Source organism: Scyliorhinus torazame, chromosome 25 (assembly GCF_047496885.1).
Source record: "Scyliorhinus torazame isolate Kashiwa2021f chromosome 25, sScyTor2.1, whole genome shotgun sequence".
Classification (NCBI taxonomy): domain Eukaryota; kingdom Metazoa; phylum Chordata; class Chondrichthyes; order Carcharhiniformes; family Scyliorhinidae; genus Scyliorhinus; species Scyliorhinus torazame.
This window is the reverse complement of record NC_092731.1, coordinates 37897960-37912405: the sequence shown is the minus strand read 5'-3', so window position 1 is coordinate 37912405 and position 14446 is coordinate 37897960. Positions and strand designations below refer to the sequence as shown.

Here is a 14446-nt window from a genome sequence, read left to right as displayed (position 1 = left end):
TCTGCACCCCCCCACCCCCCCCCCCCAGATCCAAATCTAGCTCATTTGCTCCCCCCATAATACTTCCCTAAGTCAGCTGACTCCTGCTGACCCCGTCTTCTCCTGCCTTCCCGTTGACCTCCCCCCGTGTGGAAATCCCTCCTCCTCCTTGCGCTCCTCTATCCCCCCCCCTCCCGCCCTTCCCTAACGCGGGATTGTAGCGCACAATGACTTACACAAGTCGAGAAGTGATGAAGTCTATCGAGGCTTTATTAAGCAAGACTTGTTCCCCAGCAGCTCAGTTACAGAATGTGGCTGCTGGGAGAACTTGAGCTCTTATACTCCGCCTTGGGTCTCCTCGCCAGGACCCGGTGAGCCCCCTCCAGCTCCAGGGGGCTCGGGGAGGCCTCCGCACCCATCAGCGAATGGAGCATCGTGCTCACATACACCCCGGCGCGGCCCCCTCCACCCCTTCAGGGAGACCCAGAATCCGGAGATTCTTCCTCCTCGACCTGTTCTCCAGGCCCTCGAATCTCTCGGCCCACCTCTTGTGCAGTGCCTCGTGCGCCTCCGTCTTCACCGCCAGGCCCAAGATCTCATCCTCGTTCTCTTGGTTTTGTCCCTCACCTCTCGGAGCTCTACCTCCTGGGCCTTCTGGGTTTCCTTCAGCCCCTCGATCGCCATCAGCATTGGCGCCAGCACCTCCTTTTTAAGCTCCTCCACGCAGCGCCTGAGAAACTCCTGCTGGCCCGGCCCCCATGCGGCTCAATCTCCGCCCTCCGCCAGCTTGTTTTTTCCCCCTCGTTTCTGCCTCTGCTCCAAAGCCTCTTTTTCCCCCGCTCCACTTCTGGTCCCCTCCATACACGACGGAAGGGGGACCTTGTTCTCACCTTCCCACACGGGAATCGGTCAAAAGATTTCCATTGGGGCTCCTTCAGAGAGCCCAAAAGTCCGTTCTAGCGGGAGCCGCCGAAATGTGCGGCTTAGCTCCGCATCGCCGCAACCGGAAGTTTAATATTCATTTATAGATGTGGGTGTCGCTGGTTCGGCCAGCATTTATTGCCCATCCCTAGTTGCCCCTTGAGAAGGTGGTGGTGAGCTGCCTTCTTGAACCGCTGCAGTCCCAGAGGTGTAGGTACACCCACTGTGCTGTTAGGGAGGGAGTTCCAGGATTTTGACCCAGCGACAGTGAAGGAGCGGCCGATATATTTCCCAGTCGGGACGGTGAGTGACTCGGAGGGGAACCTCCAGGTGGTGGGGTTCCCAGGTGTCTGCTGCTCTTGTCCTTCTGGATGGCAGTGGTCGTGGGTTTGGAAGGTGTTGTCTGAGGAGCCTTGGTGAGGTCACAGCTGCCACTGTGCGTCGGTGGTGGAGGGTTTGAATGTTTGTGGAAGGGGGAGCAATCAAGCAGGGCTGCTTTGTCCTGGATGGTGTCGAGCTTCTTGGGTGTTGTTGGAGCTGTGCTCATCCAGGCAAGTGGAGAGTATTCCATTACACTCCTGACTTGTACTTTGTCGATGGTGGACAGGCTTTGGGGAGGGTCAGGAGGTGAGTTACTCTCCGCAGGATTCCCAGCCTTTGACCTGCCCTGGTAGCCATGGTATTAATGTGGCTGGGTCTATTTCAGTTTCTGATCAATGGTAACCCCCAAGATATTGATAGCGGGAATTCAGTGATGGTAATGCCATTGAATGTCTCGGGGTGATTGTTAGATCCTCTCTTATTGGAGATGGTCATTGCTTGGCGCTTGTGTGGCGTGAATGTAACTTGCCCCTTGTCAGCCCGAGCCTGGATATTGTCCAGGTCTTGCTGCATTTGGACACGGACTGCTTCATTATCTGAGGAGTCGTGAATGGTGCTGAACATTTGCACATTTATCAGCTAACATCCCACCTCTGACCTTATGATGGAGGGGAGGTCGTTGATGAAGCAGCTGAAGGTGGTCAGACCTCGAACACGGCCCTGAGGAACTCCTGCACTGATGTCCTGGAGCTGAGATGATTGGTTATATGTTATACTGGAGGTGAAGCCAAAGATAGATTTTCACTTTGCATGGGCAATAAAATTCTAATATTATTATTAATTGAGGAACCCGGATGAAACGGACGGTGGCATCGAGTTCTGGTCACCAGACTTTAGGATGGGTGCGAGGGTCCTTGATGGGGTGCAGAGGAGATTTACCACATTGTTCCAGGAATGAAGGATTTTAGCTACAAGGTTAGGGATGGGGGTTGGATTGTCCTCCTTGGGTGCAGAGGAGATTGAGGGGAGATTTGAGAGAGGTGAGCAAGATTGTGTTGGCTTTCTTAAGGGAGACAAAGAAGCTGTTCCCATTAGTTGAAGGTACAAGGACTAGGGGAGACTGATTTAAGGTTTCGGACAAGAGATGGGGAGGGGGGGCCGTGAGGAGGAACTTTTTATATGTAGCGAGTGGCAATGGCCTGGAATGCGCTGTCCAGGAGGTTGGTGAAAGTGGAGACGGTCAATGATTTCAATGAAGAACTGCATGGGCATTTGAGGAAGGCTGGCTTCACGGGCTTCAGGGATAGAGCAGGGCAATGGGACGGGCTGGGTCACTCTGCAGAGAGCTGCCATGGTTCTGATGGGCCAAATGGGCAGTTTAGCTCAGTCGGCTGGACAGCTGGTTGGTGATGTAGAGCGAGGCCAACAGCGCGGGTTCAATTCCCCGTACTGGCTGAGGTTATTCGTGAAGGTCCCGCCTTCTCAACCTTGCCCCTCGCCTGATCCTCAGGTTAAATGTCTCCCCCCCCAAAGGGGAAAGCAGCCTACGGTCACCTGGGACTATGGCAATTTTCCTGTTACAGGGCCTTGTTGATCCCACACCTATAGAATCCCTATAGTGCAGAAGGAGGCCATTCGGCCCATCGAGTCTGCACCGACCCTCCGAAAGAGTACCCTCCCTCGGCCCACTCCCCCGGCCTATCCCCGTAACCTGCATATCTTTGGACACTAAGGGGAAATTTTAGCGTGGTTAATCCGCCAAACCTGCACTTCCTTGGACTGGAGTACGGCATGCAGTTTCTGTTTCCCTACCTAAGAAAGGATTGCCATAGAGGGAGTGCAGAGGAGGTTCACAAGGCTGATACCGTGATAAAAGCAAATTACTGCGGATGCTGCAATCTGAAACAAAAACAGAAAATGCTGGACAACCTCAGCAGGTCTGTCAGCGCCTACGGAGAGAGAACGCTTCGAGTCTGGATCACTCTTAGCCAAAGCTGATACCGAGGTTGATGGGACTGTCCTATAGGTAGACAGATTTGTCGTGAGGAATGGGTTGAAGGGTTATGGAGAACGGGCAGGACGGTAGAGTTGAGGCCGAGGAGATCAGCCCTGATCGCATGGAATGGCGGAACACGATCGAGGGGCTGAAGTACCCACTCCTGACCCTAGTCCTTATGGCCTTGTGTCCCTATGAGGAGAGACTGGTTCGACTGGACCTGTGTTCACTCGAGTTTAGAAGGATGAGAGGAGACTGGAATGAAACGTATATAATTCTAGCAGGGCTGGTCAGGCTGGATTCAGGGAGGATGTTTCCCCCGGCTGGGGAATCGAGAACCAGGGGACACAGTCTCAGGGTACGGGGTGGACCATTCAGGACTGAGATGAGGAAACATTTCTTCACTCAGAGGGCGGTGAAGCTGGGGGATTCTCTCCCACAGAAGGCTGTGGAGGCCGAGTCACTGAATGCATGCATAAAGAGATGGATAATCTTATAGATTTTCATGGCATCAAGGGGTATGGGGAGAAAGCGGGAATATGGCATAGAGATCGACGGTCAGCCATGATCGTATTGAATGGAGGAGCAGGCTCGAAGGGCCAAATGGCCCACTCCTGCCCCGAGTTTCTACGAATGGGATTGAATACTCAGCATTCACCTGATGGACATTGCCATAAAGAGCATCTCCCAGCGCTGAAAGCTTTGCTTGGTTAATGGCACCACCACTGGAGTTCTGTGTGTTTATCCTCCACAACTGGCACACGTTGGCTGCAGTGGGTACAATCTATCAAACGCCCTGAAACGAAAAATGAAAATGAAAATCGCTTATTGTCACAAGTCGGCTTCAAATGAAGTTACTGTGAAAAGCCCCTAGTCGCCACATTCCGGCGCCTGTTCGGGGAGGCTGGTACGGGAATTGAACCGTGCTGCTGGCCTGCTTTCAAAGCCAGCGATTTAGCCCTGTGCTAAACCAGCCCCTGTAGCATCTCGCGAAGATTACTTCTACAGCACAGCCCGATCCCTTGGCTGCCCAACGATAACTTTGGGAGTACTGGTGGGGACATTGTCACCTTAACATTCCCGCCTCCCAAGCACAAAGCACTGGGCATAAATCCTGCAAATCCCGAACACAACTGAGGGAACACTAGCTCCACAGGGCGGCATTGGTTCAAGAAGAAGACCCACCTTCCCAGGGCAACTAGAGATGGGCAATAGATTCAGTCTTATCCTGTGTACCTCACATGAGAGGGTTGCCCTTTGATGAGGGTCTTTTTAAACCATTCTTCCACGGGATGTGGGCGTTGCTGGCTGGGCCAGCATTTATTGCCCATCCCTAATTGCCCCTTTAGTAGGTGGTGGTGAGCCGTCTTCTTGAACCGCTGCAGTCCATGAGGTGTAGGTACACCCGCTGTGCTGTTAGGGAGAGAGTTCCAGGATGTTGCCCCAGCGACAGTGAAGGAACGGCCGATATATTTCCAAGTCAGGATCGTGAGTGACTTGGAGGGGAACCTCCAGGTGGTGGGGTTCCCAGGTATCTGCTGCTCTTGTCTTTTTGGATGGCAGAGGTCTCGAAGGAACCTTTGTGAGTTCCTGCAGTGCATCTTGTCGATGGTACACACGGCTGCTGGTGTTCGTCGAGGGATTGAGTGTTGAAAGTAGTGGTTGGGGTGGAAAGCAAGCAAGTTTGCTTTGTCCTAGATGGTGTTGAGCTTCTTGAGTGTTGTCGGAGCTGCGCTCATCCAGGCAACTGGAGGGTATCCCATCATTCTCCTGACTTGCACCTTGTAGATGGTGACTCGGCCTCCACAGATTTCCAAACCTCTGACCTGCTCTTGCAGTCACAGTTTCGATATGACTGGTCCAATTCAGTTTCTAGTCAATGGCACCTCCCAGGGTGTTGATATTGGGGGGCTGTGCAATGGTAATGCCATTGAATGTCAAAGGGAGATAGTTGGATTCTCTCTTGTTGGAGATGGTCTTGGTAGTTGTGTGGCGCAAATGTTACGTGTCACTTATCAGCCCAAGCCTGAACATTGTCTACAGTGGCAGCTGTGTGTACCAGCTACAAGATGTACTGCAGCATCTTGTCTGCGCCTGTGCTCTGGGCCTTGGGCCTGTTCCTGCATTCTGAGCCTTGACCCAATACATGCATTCTGGGTGTCAGCCTGGCTCCTGCACTTTAGGCCTTGGCCCACTCCATACATTCTGGGCCTAGACCCTGCTTCTGTTCTTTGGTCTCAGCTCTGCTCCCGTACACAGGGCCTTGGGCCTGTTCCTTCACTCTGGACCTCGGACCTGCTCCTGAATTCTGGGCCTCAGGCCTACTGCATTCTGGATCTTGGCCTAGCTCCTGTACTTTGGGCCTCGGGCCTACTCCTGCATTCTGGGCCTTGGGCCTGCTCCTGCACTTTGGGCCTAGGCTCTGCACTCTAGGCCTAGGTTCTGTTTCTGCTTTCTGGGCCTTGGCCCTGCTCTTATACCCTGGGCCTCAGCCCTGCTTCTGCACTCTGAGCCTAGGCTCAGTTTCTGCACTTTGGGTCTTGGCCCTGCTCCTGTACCCTGGGCCTAGGCTCAGTTTCTACACTTTGGGCCTCAGTCCTGCTCCTGCACTTTGGGTTGTTCGGTTTAACAATGTTAGTTCTGCCACCTTGTACCACTGAATAATTAGTGAACAGCTGACTTTCTATAGAAACTTTGGAAAAAGCCCCTCAGACATGAAGAGATTCCAGAAGAACTCTGAGAAAATGGCCGAGTCCTTGAGACATAAAATAGATTTTATTTCAAAACTGACAGGAGGAGGTGTACAGAACGAGGTAGCATAATGTGGATTGTGAATACAGAACATCAAACTCCTGCCCTCTATCACTCCCCACACAGCAGCCAATTTGGTGGGGGGTGGGGAGGAGGGGGTGGAATTGGTAAAAATAAAATTATAATTGCCCGACTGCACGATGATTTCCTTTTGATTTACTGGAGGGATGTCATTGTTAAAATTGGAACTGTGTAAATAGTCAAACACTCGCAGGACAGGTGCTGCACGGGGTTAGATACAGAGTAAAGCTTCCTCTACACTGTCCCCATCAAACACTCCCAGGACAGGTACAGCAGAGGTTAGATACAGAGTAAAGCTTCCTCTACACTGTCCCCATCAAACACTCCCAGGACAGGTACAGCACGGGGTTAGATACAGAGTAAAGCTCCCTCTACACTGTCCCCTTCAAACACTCCCAGGACAAGTACAGCACGGGGTTAGATACAGAGTAAAGCTCCCTCTACACTGTCCCCATCAAACACTCTCAGAACAGGTACAGCACGGGGTTAGATACAGAGTGAAGCTCCCTCTACACTGTCCCCATCAAACACTCCCAGAACAGGTACAGCACAGGGTTAGATACAGAGTGAAGCTCCCTCTACACTGTCCCCATCAAACACTCCCAGAACAGGTACAGCACGGGGTTAAATACAGAGTAAAGCTCCCTCTACACTGTCCCCATCAAACACTCCCAGGACAGGTACAGCACGGGGTTAGATACAGAGTAAAGCTCCCTCTACACTGTCCCCAACAAACACTCCCAGGACCGGTACAGCACGGGGTTAGGTACAGAGTAAAGCCCTCTCTACACTGTCCCCATCAAACACGCCCAGAACAGGTACAGCACGGGGTTAGATACAGAGTAAAGCTCCCTCTACACTGTCCCCATCAAACACTCCCAGGACAGGTACAGCACGGGGTTAGATACAGAGTAAAGCTCCCTCTACACTGTTCCCATCAAACACTCCCAGGACAGGTACAGCACGGGGTTAGATACAGAGTAAAGCTCCCTCTATACTGTCCCCATCAAACACTCGCAGGACAGGTACAGCACGGGGTTAGATACAGAGTAAAGCTCCCTCTACACTGTCCCCATCAAACACTCGCAGGACAGGTACAGCACGGGGTTAGATACAGAGTAAAGCTCCCTTGCTTTCTGCCTACATTACGATGTAATCTGCGATTTGGTTAACATTGGCTAACATGACCTTCTTGCTGCTGACCTGTGCTCGATGAGTGTCTGATTGCTGAATAAGGGCCAGTTTGATGCTATGGTCCAAAACCCACTGGGCTGACCTGGACTGAGACTGACTCAATCCCTGACATGTTAGGACCCCCTTAGAGACAGCAGACCTGGCTCCATATCCTGACCTGTGACCTGTGAGTAGTCGGGAGTGTGATGGAGGGGACAGCGATGAATCAGGTGTATCAGGTGATCGTCTGAGGCAGTACCATTGGAGCACAGGATTCTATCGAGGTTGAATTTCCGCAAGGGTCCCTTTGATAATCTGCAGAAATCCTGGAGAAATGTAACAAAGTCTGGGAATTCTGTGGATCTATTTCCAAAGTTATGTCGGACGATTAGAAAAGCTCCCAATGGAATTCAATCAGTGATCAGTTCCTCCGCTATCACGTCCTGTTGAATAGGGCACCATGAAGGACTCGAATGAACGAGATTCAAGATCGTTGAGGATTCCCGATCAGTTTCAGTGTTTTGTTGGGGTCTTGGTCCTCGAGTTGATTTAGTTTCAGACCTTCGAATGAGTGATATCACCTCTGGGCCTGTTAGATAAGTTTACAGTTTCTGCTCAGTTTGTCCCCGCTATTCAGCACCTTGCTGTAGGGAGAGTACCAGTCTCGCTCAAACACGCTCTGCAGTTGTTCCTGCACAGTCGAGCCCTCGGAACGCCAGCTCGAATTGCTCTGGTTTATCACCAGGCCCACGCCCGCTGTGTTCTCAAAGTAGTCACCAGACCAGTTGGACGTTCCTGAAACACACAAAAAAAAACAAGTTTAATCGAGCCTTGACTATTAGAGAGAAGTGTACGTACATGAGCCGTAATATTAACTGGGACAATTTCAGAGCTTTGCTTTATCTCCAGTGTTGTGTCTGGAGTACGTGCGGGCGATGAGGGGGTTGGTTGCGTGCAAGCCTTCCTGCCGATGTTGGTTGGTATTCCAAGGAGGACCAAGAGCCAGATCGGGGGCAGCCAGGGATGGAGGAGGGGGTGGAGGGGAGCTGAGCTCTTTTAACGGACGGTTGAGGTTCTTGTCCCTGCACACTCCACGTCTGATCCCGGCGCGGACGGACACACTCGTGCCAGCCACTCCTGTTCCAGCATACATCACCAGTGCTTCCCTCGCTTGCGCAGCACTCCCAGTGTTTCAGGATGAAGCAGGGCTCTGGCATCATCTGAGGGACAGGGGGTGGTTGAAAGGGAGAATCCTGGCTTGCATCCTCCGGCAGGGAGACAGCACTGGACCATTTAGATCAGCGACTGGGAATATGAACCCTGAAAGGGTGACTCGGAGATCACAGGAGGGAGAGTGTCACACTCATGTAACCAAGGCAACCACTCGAGGTTCAGGCTGAGGCACAATGTCGGGGGGAAGGAGACAGTGTAGAGGGAGCTTTACTCTGTATCTAACCCCGTGCTGTACCTGTCCTGGGAGTGTTTGATGGGGACAGTGTAGAGGGAGCTTTACTCTGTATCTAACCCCGTGCTGTACCTGTCCTGGGAGTGTTTGATGGGGACAGTGTAGAGGGAGCTTTACTCTGTATCTAACCCCGTGCTGTACCTGTCCTGGGAGTGTTTGTTGGGGACAGTGTAGAGAGAGCTTTACTCTGTATCTCACCCCGTGCTGTACCTGTCCTGGGAGTGTTTGTTGGGGACAGTGTAGAGGGAGCTTTACTCTGTATCTCACCCCGTGCTGTACCTGTCCTGGGAGTGTTTGATGGGGACAGTGTGGAAGGAGCTTTACTCTGTATCTAACCCCGTGCTGTACCTGTCCTGGGAGTGTTTGATGGGGACAGTGTGGAAGGAGCTTTACTCTGTATCTAACCCCGTGCTGTACCTGTCCTGGGAGTGTTTGATGGAGACAGTGTAGAGGGAGCTTTACTCTGTATCTAACCCCGTGCTGTACCTGTCCTGGGAGTGATTGGTGGGGACAGTGTAGAGGGAGCTTTACTCTGTATCTAACCCCGTGCTGTACCTGTCCTGGGAGTGTTTGATGGGGACAGTGTAGAGGGAGCTTCACTCTTTATCTAACCCTGTGCTGTACCTGTCCTGGGAGTGTTTGATGGGGCAGTGTAGAGGGAGCTTTACTCTGTATCTAACCCCGTGCTGTACCTGTCCTGGGAGTGTTTGATGGGCACAGTGTGGAGGGAGCTTTACTCTGTATCTAACCCCGTGCTGTACCTGTCCTGGGAGTGTTTGATGGGGACAGTGTAGAGGGAGCTTTACTCTGTATCTAACCCCGTGCTGTACCTGTCCTGGGAGTGTTTGATGGGGCAGTGTAGAGGGAGCTTTACTCTGTATCTAACCCCGTGCTGTACCTGTCCTGGGAGTGTTTGATGGGGGCAGTGTGGAGGGAGCTTTACTCTGTATCTAACCCCGTACTGTACCTGTTCTGGGAGTGTTTGATGGGGACAGTGTAGAGGGAGCTTTACTCTGTATCTAACCCCGTGCTGTACCTGTCCTGGGAGTGTTTGATGGGGACAGTGTAGAGGGAGCTTTACTCTGTATCTAACCCCGTGCTGTATCTGTCCTGGGAGTGTTTGATGGGGACAGTGTAGAGGGAGCTTTACTCTGTATCTAACCCCATGCTGTACCTGTCCTGGGAGTGTTTGATGGGGACAGTGTGGAGGGAGCTTTACTCTGTATCTAACCCAGTGCTGTACCTGTCCTGGGAGTGTTTGATGGGGACAGTGTGGACGGATCTTTACTCTGTATCTAACCCCGTGCTGTACCTGTCCTGGGAGTGTTTGATGGGGCCAGTGTAGAGGGAGCTTTACTCTGTATCTAACCCCGTGCTGTACCTGTCCTGGGAGTGTTTGATGGGGGCAGTGTGGAGGGAGCTTTACTCTGTATCTAACCCCGTACTGTACCTGTTCTGGGAGTGTTTGATGGGGACAGTGTAGAGGGAGCTTTACTCTGTATCTAACCCCGTGCTGTACCTGTCCTGGGAGTGTTTGATGGGGACAGTGTAGAGGGAGCTTTACTCTGTATCTAACCCCGTGCTGTATCTGTCCTGGGAGTGTTTGATGGGGACAGTGTAGAGGGAGCTTTACTCTGTATCTAACCCCGTGCTGTACCTGTCCTGGGAGTGTTTGATGGGGACAGTGTGGAGGGAGCTTTACTCTGTATCTAACCCAGTGCTGTACCTGTCCTGGGAGTGTTTGATGGGGCCAGTGTAGAGGGAGTTTACTCTATATCTAACCCCGTGCTGTAATTATAGTTCTAAGGTCTATAATTCCCTGTTTTCTCTCTTTGTCTGTTTTTGAACCTCCTGAATCAGTGTTTTGTTCCAGCACAGTTGACATCTGGCTGGCTTTGTGAAAGACTGACCCAGTCCTGTGACTTTTGTCCCTTCAAACTGTTCCTGTAGTAATTCAGGAGCCCCGAAGATAAAGGTTGAACCAAATTTATTTTAAGTCAAACGTCAGGCCGCACCTGCGGTGTACAACACTAGTATCCCAGCCCGGGACTAACGGGAACTCCCTGTCGGGGTCTGGGACGGTTTTCAAAAGGCTCCATTCAGAGTCCCAGCTGGACAGGCCTCAGCCGTTACCATGGGAACCCGTACACAAAGAGCCCCACAGGGAGACCAATGAGTGATTCCTCACGATCCTCATGAGGCTTATCACAGTTTTGCTTCAGTGATGATCCAACTCTCTTTCGAAAGCCACGTGTATCCCTGCCTCCACCACACCCTCAGCCAGCGCACTCCTCACCACTCCCTGAGGGGGAAGGTTTCTCCTCGTGTCGCGATTGCTTCTTTCCCAAATGACTTCAAATCTGTGTCCTCTCCTTCTCGATCCTTCCACCAATGGGGAACGGTCTCTCCCCTCTCTACTCTGTCCAGACCCTTTGTGATCTCCTGTCAACCTTCTCTTCTCCAAAGACTGCACTCTCAACCTCTCCAATCCACCCCTGACCCCTTCCTGCATCCTTCCTGAATTGGGGTTCCCAGAACTGGATGTGGTACTCGAGCTGAGGCTGAGCCAGCGTTTTATTTTTTAAAAATAAATTTAAGAGTACCCAATTCTTTTTTTTTTCCAATTAAGGGCCAATTTTAGCGTGGCCAATCCACCTGCCCTGCACATCTTTGGGTTGTGGGGGCGAAACCCACACAGACACGTGGAGAATGTGCAAACTCCACACGGACAGTGACCCGTGGCCGGGATCGAACCCTGGTCCTCGCCGCCGTGAGGCAGCAGTGCTAACCACTGTGCCACCATGCCGCCCAGAACCAGTGTTTTAAACAAGTTTAACATGAACCGATTTTCAGCATCCGTGGGGCTTTTATCAACATAAACTGCTTGCTTCTGTGCGTTAGGCCCCTATTTATAAAGCCCGCATGTTCAATCAACCAGTTTCTCAAACTCTCGTGCCACCTCCAATGATTTGTACACACACACAAGCAGGTCTATCTACCCTGCACCCCATTCGGATTGCACGTTTTATTTTATTCCCCTCACTCCTCTCCTCTCCTCACTCTTCCCATCACGATCAATCACTTCACACTTCTCTGCATTTACATCTCTTCTGCCTCCTGCCCGTCCGTTCCACCAGCCTGTCCACGCTCGCTTAAGGCTAATTGGCGACCCTTCGCACAGTTCACAATGATACACGTTTTGGGAAATTCTCACATTTAGAAATCGCGCCCAGCACACCCAAGTCTAGGTCATTAAGGCAGATTCCGGAAAGCAATACCGACCCCTCTGAATCACACCCCCGCCCCCGCCCGCCCGCATTCCTGTCCGCAAAACAATCTCTCTCCGCCACCCTGTTTCCTGACACTCAGCCAACGTCACATCCATTTTGCCATCGTCCCTCTTATTCAATGCGATTGTGGCCAATCCATCTCAACTGCACATCTTTGGACTGTGGGAGGAAACCGGGGCGCCCGGAGGAAAGCCCACGCAGACACGGGGAGAACGTGCAGACTCCACACAGACCGTCGCCCGAGACCAGAATCGAACCCGGGTACCTGGCGCTGTGAGGCAGCAGTGCTAACCGCTGTGCCACCGTGCCGTCCCAGTTTGACCACACACCCATCATCCCTACTGACTGCCTCCTTCTGACTGATCTCTTAACCAGGCCAACAAATTGCTCTCAACAAACTTTCATTTTAGCTCGCAGTCTCTTATGTGGAACCTTGCCGAATGCCTTCTGAAAGTCCATAGAAAACCACATCCAGAGAAAATTCCGTGTTTACTACTGGAGATGCTTTTTTTTAAACAAAAAAGTAAATAGTTGATTAGGCAAGACCTCCACATTACAAATCCATATTAGCACTCTGGAACCCAATTTCTCGCAGTGTTCCTTCCTCAGTCCTTAACTATTAATTCCAATAACTTTCCCGCAACAGACGTTTGGCTAACGTGTTTAAATTTTTAGTTTTTGCTCTCGGTTGTGGCTCTCTTAAATAATGCAGCTTCCAATTTGTATCAGGACAGTAAGAGTCTAGGATATGGCATCTCTTCCCCACAACCACTAGTCTTCTGATCTTAGATTCAGAGTCATAGAGCCATACAGCACAGAAACAGGCCCTTCGGCCCACCGTGTTTATGCTGACCATCAAACACCAACCTACACTGAGCCCTTTCACCAGCACTTGTTCAAATTTGATGCGTTGCAATGCGCAGGGTCGGGTAGGCTGGGTGTCCACTCACCAATGTAGGCTACTTTGTCTGTCACCATGTACTTGTTGTGATTGACCCGTGAGTAAGGGATCTTTCTTTGCTTATGCGTCGAGGGGACCACGAAGATTCTCTGCAAGAATGAAACGGAGAAAGTTACTGCGCGTTTCGACGGCAACGCACCGCCGGCGCTGGAAATGCTGGTGACGGCTCCCTTGATAGGTTAAACAGGAGATCCAATGTGTTGCTAAGTGAGGTGGATTTAGGGATTCCAGATGTATTGTATTATATCTATTGGATGCAGTAAGGGTTAAAAACCTGGGTTAGTGCGTGTATGACATGTTTTTAAAGAATCCTGGTTTGCAAGGCAGTGAGGCTTTTTATAGCCAAAGGTGTAATTAAAGCATCATAAAAATTTGGGTTAATGGATTTTTATTTATATTAAGAGGGATCCGTGTTGGGCAGCACAGTGATGCGGTGGTTAGCACTGCTGCCTCATGGTGCCGAGGACCTGGGTTCGATCCCAGCCCCGGGTCACTAGCCGCATCTGCGTGGGTCTCACGCCCACAACCCAAAGATGTGCTGGAAAAAAAATTGGGTACTCGAAATATATTTTAAAAAGGGTCCCCTGTGGAGCTGTTCATCGGAGACATTGTGTTCAGTTTAGTGAGATGATGTAGTTAATGGGAGGAGCCAGGTTGATGTAGTCAGGTATTGGGGTTTTCAGGGTTAGTTTTTGGCTGGAAGGTGAGCTGAGAAAGTTTCTGAAGAAATATAGCCACAGATTCTAAATTGTTTCTGACAGGGGGTCACGTCTCTTTCTTTAAGCCGTCTCAAAAAAAATCTCTTTCCTCAAAATGGAGTATTCAAAACATCTTTGTCTGCAAGTGTTCCTGAGTGCTAACTGTATTTAAAAGTGGATTGAGACCAGAGTTGGTTTTGTTGTTTGATTGGAAGCAAAGATAGCAGTTAAGGATTATTGTGTCACGGTATTGATTAGCATTGTTTAAGGGGTAATTGGAAACTACTTTCTGGTGTGATGTTAAAGATATTTTAATCCTGTGTTAGCAATAAAGTTTGTTTCAATATATCACATCCCTACTTTGTGTGAAATCACTCCTGGGGCCAGGTACCTTCTCCTCACAGTCTGACAAAATTAAAATAAATTATTGGGGTTTCTGTCCAGTATCCAAGCCTCGTTTGGGGTCTGGCATGGAATCATAATACTAAGATAATGAGATGAGTGGAGCTGGGCTTCAGTGAGTGGGCGGGATGGGGGGGGCTTCACCCTCCACAGCGTGCCGCCCACACGGACAAGGAGCTAGGGACGGCAAAGGCTTAGGGATCCAAGTGGGTAAATCACTGAAAATGTGTTTGACTGTACAAGCAATCACTTGAAAGGCCATCGGAATGTTAGACCGAGGGACCCGAACACTTTGAAATTTTGTTCTTGGGATGTGGGCGTCGCTCGCTGGGCCGGCATTTGTTGCACGTCCCTAATTGAGTGTCACGCTCGCCCATTTCAGAGGGGGGGGGACAGTTAAGAGTCAAC

At 51.0% G+C, this 14446-nt stretch overlaps 1 protein-coding gene across 2 annotated transcripts in view; it reads right to left on the bottom strand.

Moving 5' to 3' along the window:
* Nucleotides 1–5973: 5973 nt before the first annotated feature.
* pld3 (phospholipase D family member 3) overlaps nt 5974–14446 on the bottom strand; it is a 38769-nt gene continuing 30296 nt past the window's right edge. For both annotated transcript variants that reach the window (XM_072490324.1, XM_072490323.1), the window contains 2 exons: nt 12928–13027; nt 5974–8017 (listed from right to left, as the gene is read on the bottom strand). In XM_072490324.1, the coding sequence (XP_072346425.1) occupies nt 7815–8017; nt 12928–13027 (303 nt within the window). In that variant the 3' untranslated portion in view covers nt 5974–7814. The remainder of the gene's footprint in view (nt 8018–12927; nt 13028–14446) is intronic.